The sequence below is a fragment of the Babylonia areolata genome, chromosome 12 (assembly GCF_041734735.1).
Source record: "Babylonia areolata isolate BAREFJ2019XMU chromosome 12, ASM4173473v1, whole genome shotgun sequence".
NCBI lineage: Eukaryota > Metazoa > Mollusca > Gastropoda > Neogastropoda > Buccinidae > Babylonia > Babylonia areolata.
This window is the reverse complement of record NC_134887.1, coordinates 29,355,243-29,374,862: the sequence shown is the minus strand read 5'-3', so window position 1 is coordinate 29,374,862 and position 19,620 is coordinate 29,355,243. Positions and strand designations below refer to the sequence as shown.

The following is a 19,620-nucleotide window of genomic DNA, read 5'->3' as shown; positions in this document are numbered from 1 at the left end:
TTGCACCTCTGGGATGGGCACAAAAAATAAATAATGAAGCCTAATTATATGCAAACTGCATTTACTGTTATATTTATATTTTTGTATTCTCTAAACTTGGCACTTTGATCTGATATTCTCACCCAACAACAAGAGCAGTCATTATCATTTTTTTGTTCAAACAGGAACTTCTTTTGCTGAGCATGGAAGTTTTATTTATTTTGCAAACGTTTTGGTGCAGATAGTAAAAAAGGGAAATTACTCTGTAATTAATGCTAGGGGACTTAATTTGCCTTAACCTGATCTTTCTCATCTTAAACATTACATTTATTTTCTTTTTTCTTCTCCCAAGCTTATCCATCATATTTAATACAGAACACTTTTCAACCATTTTTAAAATCTCTTTTTTTCCCTCCTAATGATTCCTTTACAGGATAAAGCGTGAAGCACAAGTGAGTCTTGAAGGCTTTGCCTCTTGTTTTTTTATGCCACGGTCAGTACTGTGATGTGTGTGACCAGCGTTAAAGAGCTGGAAGTGACTTTTCAGTACTGTGACTGAGATGCTTTTCGGTGCAGTGTGATATCGATCCGTCGGGGAGTAGTTGTACAAGTGTTGTGATAACGGGTTTTTTAAGTAGCCTACTGTCGGATATGATATTCAGTGATTTATTTAGGCATTGTGTATGTTGAGTCACGGTCTGTGATGATTATGTGTGTGCCAATGTGTGTGTGTGTGTGTGTGTGTGTGTATTTCTTTTTATCACAACAGATTTCTGTGTGAATTCGGGCTGCTCTCCCCAGGGAGAGCGCGTCGCTACACTACAGCGCCACCCTTTTTTTTTTGTATTTTTTCCTGCGTGCAGTTTTATTTGTTTTTTCCTATCGAAGTGGATTTTTGTACGGAATTTTGCCAGGAACAACACTTTTGTTGCCGTGGGTTCTTTTACGTGCGCTAAGTGCATGCTGCATACGGGACCTTGGTTTATCGTCTCATCCGAATGACTGGCGTCCAGACCACCACTCAAGGTCTAGTGGAGGGGGAGAAAATATCAGCGGCTGAGCTGTGATTCGAACCAGCGTACTCAGATTCTCTTGCTTCCAAGGCGGACGCGTTACCTCTGGGCCATCACTCTCTCTCTCTCTCTCTCTCTCTCTGTGTGTGTGTGTGTGTGTGTGTGTGTGTGTGTGTGTGTGTGTGTGTGTGTGTGTGTGTGTGTGTGTGTGTGTGTGTGTGTTCGTTCTTTAGTTTAACTTCTTTTCACTGTAAGTGATATTAGACGAGGGTAGGAAAAAAAAATCGAGTGGGAGGAAGGGGGGGGGGGTTCATTACTGTGTACGCATGCGAGTAAAAAAAACAAAAAAAAACAACAACAAACACAACAATATAACATATTTCTAATGAAAAACTAACAACTATAACAGCGAACCAATTGGACTCTTTAACAAGGAGTTGAAAAAGTAATACATTAGCAATGGACTGCTGAAGATCGTCAACACTGAAGATGATTTCAGTTTAGAGATTTGAGACTTTAACATATCGCAAGTTGGTATATGATCGGCTGTTATGTGAGCACCACAGATGCAAGAAAAATTACTGACATATTTTGTCCTAAAACAATATTCATTTTCCATCTGCAGATTAGTGAAATGATTTGCCTCTTATGAAAATCATTATGGTAATGTTTTCCCATGAAACCATACATTTTCTGTATGTTCTTATGTGAATTATCGGTGTGTTTTTCCTCAAACTGAAATTTTGACCATTGGACTTTTCTACCATGGTGTAACATTCTTGTAGTGAAAGCGAAATATTTAAATCTAACTCCTTCGTGGAGCTTCTAGCTCCTTTTTTTTTAAGCCAAAATGTCAACTTTTTCATTGTAGTAAAAACCGCAATGAGAAGGAATCCAGCAAAAGGTTATGTGAGAGCCTCTTAATAAGAGTTCGTGAATCAAATGGTTAATTTCAATAATGAGTTCATACCTAACCGTTTCTTTTATAAGTTCAATAGCGTGAAGAACTGATTTAGAATCAACACAAAACAGAATCTGAAATATAGTTTTCGGAAAGGATATCATGAAATTTAACACCATTAGAACTGCTATGAGTTCAGCTGTGAAGATGGACTTACTCTCTCCCAGTTGAAATGAGTTTTGAAAGTTAAGGTCTGGAATAACGAAACCAGCACCAGCTCTATCATTTACAACAGAGCCGTCTGTAAATATCTTTAGATGATTAAGGTAATTCTCTTCCAAATGGATTCGTACATGCGATGTAAGTAAATTTATGTTGCTATCTTTGGTCAGATTAGAGTGATCGATATCAAATTGCGCTCTTTGAGGTTCCCATACAGGTGTAGGTGATACTACAGACCTTTTAGCAAAATGTGGGGTTTTATTCACGCCGGAATTTGTTAAAATATTTGACGTGTATGTTCCCAGTGTGGTATAAGAGGATAATCCAAACGTCTTCAGTTTTAACATTAGACGTGAATGCCGCACTTGGTCATAGGCTTTAGTAATGTCGAAAAAAGTTGCAAGCAAACATTTTCGTCTCGCAAACTGGTGCTTAACCTGAGTGGTTAATTTCACTAAATGATCAATTGTGGATCTTTCTGGGTTTTTTTCTTCTTTTTTTCTTTCTTTTATTTTTTTTAAAATCCTGCTTGATTTACAGGGATGACATTCTTTTCACAGTAGTATACGAGTCTGTTTAATATATTTTTTTCTAGCAGATTACAGACACGAAAAGTGAGTGCTATAGGTCTGTAACTGCCAATGTGTGTTTTTGGTTTGCCTTGTTTGTGGATTGGAACTATTATTGGTTCCTTCCAGATTTTAGGGAGAACATCACTGTCCCAACATCGTTTGAATATATTAAGAAGAATGTTCATCCATTTATCTGGTAGATGCTTAATCATTTCATTAGAAATTGCATCAAATCCTACTGATGTTTTCTTATTTGAAATCTTTCATTTCTTTGGTGTGTTAGAGGAGCATTAACGTAATGTTGATTATCAGGAGCAGGATCGTTATAGGCTAAATTTCAGATTTTTCTTCTTTTTCTCTGAGTGCTTTCTGTACCTGTGGTAGTCCATCTAGTCTGCTTACTTTAGAAAACAAGTTGACAAATGCTTCAGCTTTTTCTGATGTCGAGGGGAATTTGTTGTTTCCTAAAGTGACAGGATATTCTGGAAGTTTTATCCCATTCTTCATGATATTTAATTGATCCCACACTTTTTTTAGTATCTTTATAGTCTGAGACTTCGATGTTACAAAATGTTGTCCAGTATGTTTTCTTGGCTTGTTCTATTACTCTATTACTTTATAATTTGGCGTGGTTCATAGCCTTGTGGTTCTGAGTCGATGCTTTTCTTCTATATATTCTAAATGTATGCTTTTTCTTATTGACTGCTCCGTCACAGTCTGTAGTCCACCATACATTGCCTAAGTGATTACGGTTTTTAACACTGCATGTATTCATTTTAGGAACAGATTCATTGGCAGCATTTAGAATATTGTTGCAAAATTTGTTGTATATTTTGTCAATATCATCTTCGGTAGATACTATTAGATCTAGATCATTTAGAATATTTGCGAAAGTGACCCAATCTGCTTTTTTGTAGTTGTACTTTGGGATTGCACCCTGGATAGTATTTTCTAATTGAATTTTTTCGTTAATCGTGATGGATATTGGAACATGGTCACTTCCTAATGTATCGTCACGAGTTTTCCATGAGCATGATAAGTTGGGTGAAGTCAATGTTAAATCTATAGCTGTTAGTCGATGAGTGGGTACGTCAGGAATTCTAGTACAGGAGCCATCGTTAAGTAATCTTAGTGATGAATCCACTATATTTTCTGAAAACCTGTTACTGGTCACTGACGACAGTACAATTGTTTTCCCAAAAAGGAGAGTGAGCATTAAAATCATCACCAATTATCCACTTTTCACTTTTCACTTTGACGGTTTTCAACCAGTCGGTGTTATTGTCTGCTCCTGTTGGTAAGTAGACCGATAAACAATTGACAATCATTGAATCAGAAAACTTGATAGTCAGTGGTAGCACATGACGAAATATTTTCTACATTTTTGGGAACGGACGACTGTTTGATACAATATTGTGTGTGTGTGTGTGTGTGTGCCGTGCCACGGTGTGTGTCAGTGTGCCGGTGAGTCAGTGTGTGTGTATGAGTGTGTGTGTGTGTGTGTGTGTGTGTGTGTGCCGTGCCACCGTGGGTGTGTGTCAGTGTGAGTGTGTGTGTTTTGTGTGTGTGTGTGTGTGTGTCCGTGTGCCGTGTGTGTGTGTGTGTGTGTGTGTGTGTGTGACTGAGTGCACTAGTGTATGTGTGTGTCACTGTGTGTGTGTGTGTGCCGGGTGTGTGTGTGTGTGTGCCGGTGTGTGTCAGTGCCACGGTGTGTGTGTGAGTGTGTGCGTGCGTGTGTGTGTGTGTGTGTGCGTGGGTGACTGATGCATGGGTGTGTGTGTGTACCGGCACTACTGAGCTTGTGCCCTTAGTAGTGCCAGTGTGTGGATGGCTGACTGCAAAAGGTTGTGCATGAAAGTTCTTTTTTTCCACTTAAGTGTTTGAATGCATGTTTCTAAACATCGATTTCTGCATTGTACAGCGTGTTTTACATGGAAAGACGCTTTATGGATTAAACTGATTATTATTATTATTATTATTATTATTCATACCTACACCATATCTGCTAAGTAGATATGTTTGCCCCTGACCAGCAGCGTATCCAAGCGCGCTTTGTCAGGCTTTGAGTAAATAATACACATCTACAAGCACAACACAGTCTCGCGCGCGCACACTCACGTTGCCTGTTTGAGTTGCTCATGCATCAAACCGCGTGCGCGGAAAACGGAGCAGTAACTAAATAAGTTTAGTATTCCTACAACTGCAAAATGTCAGATGGATCAACATTATAGCTGAGCATAAGTATCATAGTAGCTTTGAAGCATGATTAATAAAGAATGCTTTAAAATAGTCCCTTTGTTTTTATTTTCAGAACTGAGTTAGTTTTGTAGTTTTATTTTTTTTATATAAAAAGGTGAGAACTATATTTTAGACAGCGGATGTACCACAAATCACTAGAACCGCTTAACGCAAACTGGCGACCCCTGTCGGTCAATCGTAAACAAATCCTGTAGTCCTTTTCTGTGAGGTGCACTCTTTTAAGTTCTTTGTGTTTTGATTTTATTTTTTGTTTTAATACTGTTTAGATTGGCTGAACAATTATGCAAAGAATTTTATTCTAATTAGTAAAACAAGGCATGCGTGCTTCAGAATAATGAACCGATCGAGTGATAGATACTCTAGATGTAGAAAAGCCTGCTTTGGCTGTTTCGCACAAATCGCACATATCACAAAAGCGGTTCACAAGTGTCCCATTTCACAGTTGTCAGTGGATTGTACTATGGAATGAAGAGTGTTGGATTTACGCTTTTGAAAGGGTGAGCGAATTGATTTTCTTTGCTCGTATTTTTAATGAACTATGCTTTCTGTCTTGATTTTATTCCTAAATACTCGTCGCCATAATCATAAGGATGGTTTCGAACTCGGTCGCTAATGCAGGAATAATGACAATGGGTTTGTCATTTTGTAACTGATAGTGTTGTCCCTTTTGTAATCTACATACTAGTTTTGAGATACAGTTCTTCATCATTAGTTTTTGTATATCGTTTTTACGATCATGTACACACAGCAACAACAGGGGGAGGCCTGTTCAAACTCAAAGATATCCAGGCTACTCATGAACTTACAATGGCATAATAACTGTCAAGACAAGACCGTGACAGTGCATGATAAGTTAGTTTTGGTGTAGAACATGCCACACAGAAGAGATGGATGAGACAAAAACAAATGCATTTTTACATCAGTATGTTTGATGATAGCTATAGCTTAAAACTTAACAAAGAAAAACAAAACAAGCACTGCTTTTCTTTGTGAAACAAAACCGAAGAGAAAGAGAGAGAGAGAGAAAAAAAAGAAAAAAAAAAAAAAGAAGGAAAGGTACACAAAGTTCTTTAATTTGGAAACGGCGCAGGCAACTTTTCCTGTTCACCTAGTGGGTTTGGAATTCCCATAAACTAAATCTGGTGAAAGTATAATTGATAATGATTGCGATAGTGGAAGATGAATGTGTGAAAAATGTGCAATGTACATGTATGTGTACATGTTTTACCTTATTATTTGGGATTTTTTAATGGATTTTAAGTAAGTGCTATACACTATATTATATATGATCATCATCTTTCCAAGAATGTTTACACCACTCACACACCACTCACAAGATAACTTGATTGTGCAAATTATGATTTGCCTGATGCAGAAAGGTAATTGTATGGACATTTCTAATGCCTTTTATTAGTTTTAATGCAGACCTGATAATATACAACAAAGACTTGATCAGTTGATGTAAAGAGCAGAAGCTGTTTTAAATACAGTTTATGATAATCAGTAACAATCTTAACCAATGGATTCTTTAATTATTAAAGTATAGATTCCCCCAAAAGACAAATCCATATTCATCATCTGAAACAAGGCACTGAGCTGTGTAATAATTTTCTTAAAAAAAAAAAAAAAAAAAGAAGATAAAAGGAAAGCAAGTTAGATGCACTGTGCTCACAAAGTCACAGGCACACACACACACACACACACACACACACACACACACACACACACACACACACACACACACACACACACATGCGTAGATCTAATGATCTATAGTACAGTTTCACTACATGTAGGAAATTTAACAAGGAAAAGAAAAGTGGGGATGAGGAAGGTGATACTATTAATTATCAGTATACATGTGTAAATTAAAAGAGATGTGTCAATAGAGTTTAAGACAGAGCTCAAAACTCGTAGAAAGTTCGTCCAAATTCTTATACTTATACATCAAGACAATACTACAAACTGAAGATCAGTATATCATGAATGATCACATAAAATAGGCACAAAACATGCCTAACATACGCATACACACACGCACACATACATTTGAGTCCACACTCTGACACAGAGTAAACACCCACCCGCAAGCACACACACACAAACACACACACACACACACGCACACACATATGTGTATATATATTATATATATATATATATATATAAATGAAGACTTGATCAGAAAAATGGTGTAGATGGTGGGAGGAGATAGACTTACATATCCAAAGGCCATTTTGAACTGGTAGGTTTTGAAAGAGGATAGAGTTGGTGGAGTGATGGAGTAAGAGAATTGAGGACAGAAGGTGCATGATAAACAAAAGACCTTAGAACGAATGTCTTTGAAGAGACTTTAGGGACTAGAAGGAGCTTTTCTCCAGAAGACCTGAGAGAATGAGAAGGGGTGCAAATATGAAGGACAGAAGATTTATAAGCAAGATGCCTGAGAGAACCTTGAAACTGATAATAACTAAATAAGTCAATCTGCCAGTTTTGTACTAAATTCTGTACTTGATGGGCAACCAGTGAAGTTGTTGTTGACTTTTTGAGAATGTCTCTGACAGCATTGTTCAAGAAAATATGAAACCATGATCTGAAATCAGACAGGAAATCAGTGAGTAGAGAATAGATGTAGTCAATGGAACTGAGGATCAAGGAACAGACAAGCTGAGTGGTTGCTAAGTAGATCACATGCATGAGTGTATGTTTTTTTGTTTCTTGATGGAATTTTTTTTTTTTCAAGATAGTGACAGTTTTTGTTTTTCTGATTTGGTCAAGCCTTAAGACCAAAATAAGATTGGTAAAATACTGGTAATGTTTACTTAGCATTAACCATTAATGGAAACTATGGATAATGTGTTGGCTCTCTTAAGGTCTGGCAGGTTCAGTTCTTTTGTTTTTCTTCAATTTCAAGACAGGATCTGTCATGTAATTGTGTGTGTGTGTGTGTATGTGTGTGTGTGTGTGTGTGTGCGTGCATGTTTACATAATACATTGTGTGTGTGTGTGTGTTTGTGTGTGTCCATTACTTATTGTCACTGTTAACAACTGCATGATGAGTTTTTGTAGAATTAGGTCAGGTGTACTCACTCAGAGTTGTAGCACAGGGACCAAAGTGAAAACAATACCAGTTTGTAAACTTTTGTGGTAGTACTTGAGGTCTTGGTTCAGTGTCTGTAACTGTAAGTTTAACAATTTTTGACACACACAGTGACACACAGACAGACATGAGCACACAGGTACATGCACACACACTGACTCTCACAGTCACACACACTCCCCTCCACACCCCCTCCCGCCCTTCCCCCACTTCTCTCTCTCTCTCTCTCTCTCTCTCTCTCTCTCTCTCTCTCAGAGTTTTAGATTTAAGTGTGTGTATGCGAGTGACACTTTGTGTGCTGTGTGTTTGTTTTGTGGGGAGGATTGGGGGTTCTGTGAAGATCAGGTATCTGCTCCTTTTAGATTTTTTTCTCTCTTTAACAGCAGATACTGTGTTGCATAATTGGATCAGTCAGCATGCTTTGCTACCTCCTTGAAACTGAAAACTGAAACTGGCAAAGAAGCCATTTACTATGTAGTGCTTGTGATACATATACACTTGGTACACATACGTGCATGCATTATATACTCTTTAGTTTTAGTGAGTGAGTGTATACTAGTGTTATTTGATTGGTCGATTATCCAGGACTGATGACAGTACACAGGTATATCATTCAAAGTAATCTAAGATAAATGCACAAAACCTTGACACAGTTTAACACAGGGAATCCTTTAGGACTGAAGTAGTTCTTGTAAAGTGTATGGAAGACACTGGGCCTCCAGGTATAATATTAATGTCTGTTCAGCAAAACAAATTCCAAGACCACCTCTGAAAATACAGCTTGATAATATTAACAATGATAAAGAGGAAAACATTTGTATGTGTATCCATTCTCAGTTTCTGTGCTGTGCAGACAAGTTGTCTTCAGTCAGTACCTGAAATTGTGAAGGGCACTTCTTGTAGGGGGGCTTTATTTCAGTTTGAAATACCTGTTGGTCGAATGAGGCACTTGTTGTACAGGTTTGGATACCACTCCATCCATTGTCCTGATCTGCCTTTTGACTGACATTTGCCTTGGTCGACAAAGAGTGAAGGGCTCTAGTCAGTCTAGAGCATTCAGATTGACTTTGTTAATTTGAAAAAAGAAAACATTCCTTATTCAGGGCAACAGCCCACTGGTCCAGGTGCTTAGTTGGCTGGGGGCTGTGTGTGTGTGTCTTTGTCTACTTGTGGGTTAGAAATTCTTTTCACTGGGCAACAGATCAAGGGGTTGACAGGTACTGTACAGTGTACTGTATTATAGTTTTCCATAATGTATTCATGCCTGGTCATGCCTTAAATGCCTCTCTCTTACAGCCCTCCCCACTCTCTCTCTCTTATTGTAAATTGTCATACTTTTTTACATGGTTTATGTATTATACATGTAAAAAGCTTAATTAACTCCTGGAGTCATGCATTTCAAATATTAGGTAACATTCAGGTATCCCTCCCTCAGATACTAGAAAGTTAGCTAAAAGTAAAACTCAAGCTCTTTAGTATCTCATTCTCAGGTCTGTGAAGCAAGCACTGACTAAAACATTAACCTTAAAAGATATTAAAGATTGATACTGAATACATAAAATACCAAGTATCTTGATTTTGTAAACTATACTTTACTGATATATATATATATATATATATATACATACAGGTATATAAATGCTTTTTTAGTTGCTTTCTACACCTTCCACTCCACAGTTCAATGAGTTACTGGGATTTGGTGACAGAGAGATGGAAGAGTAGGAAGAATAATGCTGATTGTGCCTCAAAATATAATACAGCATTTAGAACATGCGTTTTGACTGAAAACAGTTGTTCGAACAGATTTATCAGTGCTGTTGCTTGTGACCCATTGCAATTGAAATCTGTTGCTTGAACAGGCCCATGATTCAGATTGTCATAGTATAGTGTTCTACTTCTAGTATGAATTTTGTGTCAGCTGCTGATCAAGTCATCAACTGCTGTTGTTGAAGAAGAAACACTAGGTATAGTTTTGTGTTGGTTCAACTTCAGCATTGATTGACATTATTATGCAGTGTAGAATATCCCATGCTGTATGTATAGATGACAGCACATGTTGACAGTTCCCTCCAATAATTTTATTTAATGGATGTGATGCTTTGAACATTTCAGTTTTCACTGTTTTCAGACTGCAGTATATAAATAAAGTTTAAAAAAAAAAATTTTCACTGAAACTCCAGTGACAGTGAAAGTGAAACAATATGTGCAAGTTACCACTACTGGCAGACTACTTTTGATTAACCCTTCTGCAGTCAAAAGACATTCAAATGGTTTTATACAGCTCAGGCTGACAGAAAATAAAATATCATGTGATTCATGTGATTTGACTTATTTAAGTTTAAAGATCACTTTAACAGAGTTAAGACATCTGATCACCCTGTCGTGGTTGTTAAATGTGCATGTAACGCCCCTGGCCTCTTTGAAGGCTTCTGTTGTGTGTGTGTGTGTGTGTGTGTGTGTGTGTGTGTGTGAACTCTCTCTCTCAAGATTGTGAAAGTTAATCAATATTTAGTTTTCTTGTTTTTTGTTTGTTTTTTCAGAAGACCTCAAGGTGGATACCATGGGGGAAGAACAACTAACTGAGGCTGCTACTGTTTCGTGAGTAGTTTTGGGATGAATTTCTCCATCTGTTGTATGTGCTGGGTTGTGCAAACTTGGTGGTGCATTATATAATGATATTGTGACCTCTTTAAAACTTTTGTATAAAAATTAAAAAAAAAACAACAAAAAAACTAATCACCTAGCCTTTATCATAGAATTGAAAATGACTCAACACTTTCATCTTGTACACTTTTTCTAAGTCCATGCAACACATACGCACAGTTACTGCTTTGTCTGTTTCTCATACATGTGCACATGTGAACTATGTTAGCATCCATGTATACTCAAAATAAATCATATGAAATTTTCAGACACACAGTGACACACTCAAATACAAGACCACACACACACACACACACACACACACACACACACACACACACACACAGAGGGTGAAAGCTGTCATGACATCTGACTGATCTCCACTGGGACAGTGAAGTGGTGTGGTAAAGAATGAATGTCACTTGAGTGTAAGTAAACACTGTAGACATGTGTACTGTACAGTGTACTTCATATGGTTCTCTCCATAGTGGAGGATTCATTTGATTCTACTTGTTGTCTTTTGCTTTAATTGTACAGGTCATAATTGTTTTGTGCTCTCTCTCTGTGTCTCTCTCTCTCTCTCTCTCTTTTTCTTTGTGAAGCCATTTTTAGATGATAGAAAGGAAGCTTCCTGCACAAGTTTGCTTCCACCCATAGTCTGTGGTTAAATACAGATCATCTTATCTGTACAGTTGCCCACTATGCAGTCTTTTTTTTTCTTTAAATTCTTTTTTTTTTTTTTTTTTGTAGTATTTTTATTATTATTTAAAAATTTTTTTTTTTATCAGAGTGGTATTTTGTTCCCTGATTTCCATGTGGCTTTGCAGGCCAGCTGTCCTCAGCAATCATGATGATGCATACACTTGTCACCTCATGTGGCTGGAGAGTTTATCTTAATAAGTTAATTACTCGAGGAACAAAAAGAGGGTGTCATCAGCGTCTTGGGTTTGTGAGACTGGCGTCACACTTGATGGGGGTGGAGGGAAGCGTGGGGTTAGGGGGCTGGGATGTTGGGGGGGGGGGGGGGGGTTAGCTGGCCTATAATTGAGAGTTCATTCTGGTGCAAAAGTCACAAGTGGCATGTGCTATTTATGAACCCATTTTGTCTAAAGTTCCATGAGCCATTTTCAGGTGATTTTTTGTTGTTGTTGTTGTGGTCATTGTTGCAATAACACTAACAGTACAAGTGTGTAACTATATCTGAGTTCTCACATTATACTATTGACCTCTTGATTATTATCTGTTTTTTGTTGTTGTTGCACTTGCACATGTATGCCCATGTATATGTGTGTGTGTGTGTCTGTGTATGTGTCTGTGTGTGTGGTGTCTGTGCTTTAGCTTTTATGGTACTTGTGTTGTGTGTATCAGCTTCCTTTGTGGGTTTGAAACCCTTATCTGTGACAATTAAGAAGTGAACAAAAAGTAGTAAACCCTGAACTCTAGCCTGTTTCAATACTCCTGAATGTTCCCATTTCCACAGCAAGACACACACATACATGTAAGTATGCATGCTCGCACACACACACACACATGCATGCACATGTGCACACACATTCATACATTATCACTAATGTCAGTATACATTATTTTGACCACAGTCCGTACATTTAATGTTTCTTGTGATTTGCCAAGCATTACACTTTTGACAAATTTAAGCTTTTGAATTTTACAGTGCATGAAAATTTCTTGCCCGAAAATAGTGGATTCAGAGGAGGTAAAAAATATACAATGACTGCAACAAAAATAAAAGCAAAAAAGTAAGCAGAACTTTTTATCTGTAGTTACAGTGCAAGTCAGATGTGTCACTATCACTGTCAGCAGTGAGGGTGAAGTCAAGCAGATGACCTATTTTAATACAGAATGAAAACATGATACCAGTACAGAAATTATAGAAAAATGATTATTTGTGTCTGGTGACCCACTTCTTTGCACTTTAATGCGCCATATATATATATGTGTGTGTGTGTTTGTGTGTGTGTGTGTAAAAATAATATAAAAAAAATGATATATTGTGTATGGTACTTGAGGCACAAAATCAACCTAAACAAAGAAAAAAAACATTTTTCTGTTCAACTTTCTCGGTGATATTCTCCCCACCCTCCCCCCAGCAAAAGTGTTGGATTGTTTCTGGGGAGCGTGGGGGAGTGTGTGTGTGTGTGTGTGTGTGTGTGTGTGTGTGTGTGTGTGTGCATGTTTGTGCATGTTTGTGTGTGTGTGTGTTTCTCTGTGTGCCTGCATATAAATATATATTTATATGAATGTGTGTGTGTGTGTGAAATGTATAAGCATTATATTCATATGTGTGTTATTGTGTTTCATGCTTGGTTTTGTATGTGTTTCTGTGCATGTACTTAAACACACTTGTTGTGTGTGTGTGTATACATGTGAGTGTGTGTGTGTGAGAGAGAGACTACAGACCAGTACTGAAGTAATGTATGCTTTCACGAGGACACATTAAGTTACAAATCAGAGGGTCCCCCCAGAATGGAAGATGGAGTTGGTGTATGAATAAAAAATATATTTATGTGTCTTTACTTCACAAAGTCTTAGCAGGACAACTGACAGCAGTCCACATGTGAGTTACAGCCCACAGTGACAAAAGATTGTGAAGGATACTTTTCATAGACTTGTCCTTCAGTTGGCAGCGTTTACTTATAATTTTATACTGTAAATGTTGCTATAGGGGACTGGAGAGCATACCACTTTCAGTGACTGAAAAGTTTGTACACAATTGTAGGTTTTTAAGTGAACTGCTGGCAGTATTTGCCTTGGGTTATCTGAAGTTTGAACAGAATGACCCGTTTCTAATTCTATCATACATGTAGATGTTTGGGGAGTTTGTTTATTTATTTATTTACTTACATGTTCATATCATATTATTTACTAATTTACTTATTTAGTCTTTTTAAAAGGGAAAAAAAGGTGAATATTATGGATCAATATTTTGCTTGGTTTCAGAGCTTTCAGCATTGTGGATTCATCTCGTCTTTCCACATTTGTCATCTCCATTCTTCTGATTGTTTATGGCAGCTTCCGGTGAGTGCCCATTGGAAATGATCATAATTCATTGGTTGCGTTCAGACTGGTTAACAAGTAGCAGAATTAATGTGTTCTTGCAGAGTGACATGTGTTCTTTGAGTAACAGGATTAGTGTGTCCATACAGACCGATATATTCTTTGAGTAATATGATTATTGTGTTCATACAAACTGACAAGGCTTCTGTGCATGGGATTGAATTTAGATTGTATGTTGCTGTTGTTACAGGTCACTGAATCTTGAGAGAGAAAACAAAGAGAAGGACAAAGAGAACAAAGACAAACCAAATTATACATCAGCAGAAAATGAATCTCGTAAGTGATCTTTTTTTCTTTTTTCTTCTGTAATTAGAATAAGGATGGGTGTATTACTGTATACATAGAATATGTTTAATCTTTATGTGCTGCTTAAAAACCAAATGGCTGTATACTGAGAGAAAGTTCAAACTTACACTAATTATGATATCATTAGTTTTGTATCTGGTGGTATATGTACATAATACTGTGTGTGTGTGTGTGTGTGTGCGAGTGTGTGTGTGCATGCAACCATGCAAACACAGTCTTCAGTTTAACTCCAATGATAAAAGATAGTTATGAGCACATGCACGCATGGATTTTCTTTGTTTTTGGTGGGTGTTTGTGTGTGTGTGTGTGTGCGCGCGCGTGCATACATCATTACATGCTATCATACCCAGCATTCATTTATCTGAAAACATATTACAGATGCCTAAACAGCTTGGTAATGGGTTTTGAATGTGATATGAGTGAACATTGGAGTCGCAGTCAACAAATATGGAAGGAATAGTTTGTTGTTCAGTGTTTGATACTCAAAGATTCTGACCAGATTTTGTAAACAAGTTTAAATGACAAAGAAATATGTGTTTGTAGATGGTTAAAAAATTTGTGCCGTGAATAAATTTGATATTCACTAGATGTGCGAGTCATTTGTTGAATATATTTTTGCTCAAACTTAGTCTTCAAACGTAATTTAAGACTGACTTTGTTCTCTGTGTGTGTGTGTGTGTGTGTGCATATGTGCGTGTGTGTGCGTGTGTATGCAGAAGTTCAAACCATTGACACGTGTCAAGCCATGTTTTTACCTGTGGGGGCGTCTGCGTCTCTTCTTATCATGTTCCTCTTCTTCGACTCCCTGCAGATGATATTTGCCATCTTCACTGCCAGTAAGTTGCTGTGAAAAGAGAATGAATGATTGAATTGAATGAATGAGTGTTTGTGTTTCACAGTGTTGGAGATTTTTATTAGCACATTGGCCGACTTACATCATATCTGCCGTTGTTTTAAGGAACATTCACACACACACACACGCACGCACGCACGCATTAGCAGGGGAAAGTAACACGGTTATAAGTTCGTGAAGCAAGAGCAAGAAACACACAATACAAGAAATTACACAACTGACACCTAACATGAATGCTACACATAAGTGTTTCAAGTGAAATAGTTGCAAAAAGTGTATTAGGGAGAGAAAAAGTGAGACTGAGAGCTCTGTGTGTGATGTATAATATATAAAGAGAGAGAGAGAGAAAGATGTGTGTGTGTGTGTATGCATTTGTGTATTGCGTTGGCGGGCACTTTTGTCCATTTTTATATTTAGATTTTTCTTCTTCTTTTTTTATTTTGCATCTTTGTCAAGTCTTTTTCTTTGATGACAGAAGATTAGTTTACCTGAGTTTGTTTACTCTGTTATTTGAGATTAAAAAATGGCCATTTAAAAACCATTCATTCAATATTCATGAATAATGTTGGCAGTTATAGCCAGGGGGATAGGGGTGAGGGTGGGGGTTATGATCTTATATTGTATTGTAGTTTTTTCTGCTGACGGTGAATAACTAGAAAGGAATGTGGATACATGAGATTTTATCACTACTAATGCAATTCGTATTTTGTATGTGTTTTGTGTGTGTGTGTGTTGGTTTGTGTGTGGGTTTGTGTGTGTGTGTGTTTGAATATATTATGTAAACATCCATGGACTGGACAGGTAAATATTATCATTACATCTATGGTGTGTATTTGAATATTTACATGTCAGTGAACAAATATTTGTGTGTATGTGTGTATTCATGTGTGTGTATTTGAATAAATACACGTCCATGAACAGATAATTTCGTACATGTATGCATGTATGTGTGTCTGTGTGTGTGAAAATATGTATGCATAAATCCATGAATATTTTTCACGTGCCTAGTCAGGGCTCAACATTCACTTTTTTCCCCCACTTGCCCAGTCAGTCAAGTCACTGGAAAATTCGCTTGCCTAGACAGATTTTGTACTTGCTCTCAGTGATTTCAGAAACTTATATATGTGCACGCATGCACACACACACACACATGTAGAAAGAAGCAGTCAAGCCCTTTTCTCAACTGATGTTCGTTTTATTGTGTTTCACAAAAAAAAATGAATGTTGTTTTGAACAGCTTAAAAAAAGTTTTCTCTCTCTCTTGATAAAACACTGCCTTTGGCATGTTTTCACAGTTGAACGTCAGCCATGAAAATTGTTTCAGCCATTTCAGCTGAAAACTGCGTTCTCTCTCGCCTTCGTAGACAGTCTTCTGCTGTTTGCAGTGTTTCAGTTTTGGCTTTTCATCCATGGAGATTGATAGTCTCATAGAAACTTTGTTGTTTGTTGCTTTTAAAGTGGAATGACATTTTAGTCCATTGCGTTGTGATTTTTAGTTATGAGATGTGTGGTTGGTGGAAGACGAAGAATGCTGTCAGAAAAATGACCAATTGTTCTCTAAAAATAGTGACCAATAGCAAATCACCTTTTAGAGCTGCATGGTCTCTTCTCTTTTATTGGTGATCACTTGTCAAAGTAGGACTCAAAACTTCGTCTGCTAGACGAAGAGATTTTGACAATCCACATCAGGAGCGTGATGGATATTTTTTGAAAACACAACATGCTAGTCTTGAAAAATATAACTAGCCTGCTGGGGAAGTTGGGCAAGGACATGATGATCTACTTGCCCCGGGCAGTCGGGCAACTGCCGATGTTGAGCCCTTCTAGTGTGCAGCAGTGTTAAGATGATGATGATGTGAGTTTAACACATTTAGCCATGATGCATGGGTGTCACATTTTTCTTTTATAAAAACGGTTTGTTTTTTTTCTTTCCTATATAAACCACAAACAAAGAGAACTAACTTGTACTGTATTTCTGGCTATGTTCACATGCAGTGACAATTTGAAGGGGAAAAAACCCAGTCCATTTCAGTCTAATTTTTGCATCAGTATGACAGGGAAGCCTGCCAAGGATGTAAACCTCCTTGGGATTGAATGGGTTAATTGACCTGCCAAGGATGTAAACCTCCTTGGGATTGAATGGGTTAATTGACCATATATATATATATATATATATATATATATATATATATATATATATATATTTGTGTGTGTGTGTGTGTGTTAATCTTTTTGTCACAACGGATTCCTCTGTGTGAAATTCGGGCTGCTCTCCCCAGGGAGAGCGCATTGTTACACTGAGAGCGTTACCCATTTTGAAATGTTTTTTCTGCCTGCAAGTTTATTTGTTTTTTCTATATGAAGTGGATCTTCCTACACAATTTTGCCAGGGACAACCCTTTTGTTGCTGTGGGTTCTTCTATGTGCGCTAAGTGCATGCTGTACACGGGACCTTGGTTTATGACTTTATCGTCTCATCAGAATGACTAGCATTCAGACCATCCATGAAGGTCTAGTGGAGGGGCAGAAAATACTGGCAACTTTGGGGTTTGAACCAGTGCGCTCAGATTCTCTTGCTTCCTAGGCATACGCGTTGGCCAGCACCCCACTGTGTGTGTGTGTGAGTGATTGCAGAGGTGTTAGAATGATGATGGTGGGGACATAGTTGACCACCTTGTCTTTATGATAACACTCTGATCTTTTTTATGATAAAAGTATACAATTCGTACACTTGCAGTTCTTGCCACGGTGGCTTTTGCCTTCCTCTTGCTGCCCATGTGTCAGTACCTGATCCATCCATGTGCCGGCCCTCAGAAGTGAGTCTTGGTGCTGATTGTTTCTGTTTGGGTCTGTATTGTGTTGGGGGTTGGGGGGGCATGTGTGTGTGGTGGGGAGAAGGTTTGTGTGTGTGAGGAAGGGGGAGGGGGTTGTGTGTGAGTGAGTGTTTAGTGTTTGTGTGTGTGTGTGTGTTTAGTGTGTGTTGTGTTTTCTTTTCTTTTCTTTCAGTGATGTCTATCACAGAAATGACAAACATGATAAAGGCAAGGTTTACTGGGATGGAGGGGGAAAGGGGGTTGAATAAGAGTGTGGGGGTGCTCTGTGTGTGTGTGTGTGTGTGTGTGTGTGTGTGTGTATGGTATGGTATGGTGTGTTAATGAATGTGCTGTTTGGTATTGATTAAAAGTTTGTTGTTTGTGTTCTGTGTGTGTGTGTGTGTGTGTGTGTGTGTGTGTGTCTTTGTTTTTGTGTGTGTGTGTGTGTGTAGAGAGAGTTCAGTTATTTTTTTTCTTTTCTGAATGATCAGATTAAGTGAAGACATCAGATTTCTTTGGACATGCTCTGAATATTTCCCATTTTTTTATTTGTGTGTGTGTGTGTGTGTGTCACTGTGTGCATGTGTGTGTTTCAGGATCTCGTTTGGGATGTGTGGTCGTTTCACGGCAGCAGAGATTGTGGCCTTCTGCCTGTCCTTCATGATCGTCTGTGTCTGGATACTAACCGGACACTGGCTACTGATGGACGGTCAGTCATGCTGAATAGTTGTTGTTGTTTTTTTGTGGGGGGTCGGGGGGGGGGAGAGGTGGTGGTGGGGGCGGGGGGATTCTGATGTGTTTTGCTGTGTGTGAACGTGTGTGTTTGTGTGTGTGTGGGAGGGTGTGTGTGTGTGGAGGGAGTGGGGAGGTGGGGGTGGGGGGTGCAAGGGGATGTTTGTGTATGTGAATTGATATTGACTGGACATTGGTTATTGATGGACTGTCAGTTGTGCTGAAAGGGGGACTCTGAATAGTCTGATGTGTTTTGTGTGTGTGTGTGTGTGTGTGTGTGTGTGTGTGTGAGTTTGAGTCTTCTGTGAGTGTGTGTTTTGTTAAGTGCTTTTGTAGGACATCTTTGGAAGTATCTTAAAAAAAAAAATTATTTGACACAAATGTGTTTGCACATGAGCATGTAATTTTGGTTAGTCTTGTTTATAGAACAACATGATTAGCTGATGAGAACAACATAATTTCATTTTGTTGTTATGTCCTGTATGCATTTATGATTTATGCAAATATTTCAGTATCATTTCCACCTATCAAATTCAGAGACTGAATTTTCATTAACAAAAAAGAATAAATTTTGGTTGTCTTCCCATCATTATGAGTTATCTCACCCTGTTAACGTAGAACATAGAATGGAATAGAATATGTCTTTATTACCAAGTGTACCGGGGTCACAAGGAATATAAAAACTTATGCATACTGACACATGCACACACACACACATGCACGCACGCATGCGCATACACACACACACATTTAAACAAAAGCAGTGTATTACATATGGATGGGGCTGATGACTAGATATTCAGGTAGATGGTTGTTGATGGTTGTATTATCCATTCAGTTTCCTTCAATAAACAGGGTTGGTAGGGTCCTTAAAATTTCTTACAAATCCTGACATTTTGAAATTCCCAACTAAGGCCAAACAAGTGTGTGCATTTGCATCAAGGTCCTTGCAAGTCCTTACGCCAGCAAAAAAAATCATCCTGGGTAAAACCCCATTAAAAATGTTACTGTTAACTTCGAACTCCAGCACTTCAGCTTTGAAATAATCCTTTCTATGGTTTAAAATATTCCTCTATAATCTGTTATGGATTTTAGCAGGTCTGCCACATCTGCTTGATTTTATTTTCATTTTGTTGGATTTTTTTTTTCTCT

At 37.9% G+C, this 19,620-nt stretch overlaps 1 protein-coding gene across 1 annotated transcript in view; it reads left to right on the top strand.

Annotated features, from left to right (window-relative positions):
* Positions 1-5,103: 5,103 nt before the first annotated feature.
* Positions 5,104-19,620, top strand: part of LOC143288508 (signal peptide peptidase-like 3) — a 33,878-nt gene continuing 19,361 nt past the window's right edge. The window contains exons 1-7 of the mRNA XM_076597085.1: positions 5,104-5,443; positions 10,587-10,644; positions 13,648-13,725; positions 13,955-14,040; positions 14,787-14,906; positions 17,661-17,739; positions 18,333-18,445. Coding sequence (XP_076453200.1) covers positions 10,607-10,644; positions 13,648-13,725; positions 13,955-14,040; positions 14,787-14,906; positions 17,661-17,739; positions 18,333-18,445 — 514 coding nt within the window. The 5' untranslated portion in view covers positions 5,104-5,443; positions 10,587-10,606. The remainder of the gene's footprint in view (positions 5,444-10,586; positions 10,645-13,647; positions 13,726-13,954; positions 14,041-14,786; positions 14,907-17,660; positions 17,740-18,332; positions 18,446-19,620) is intronic.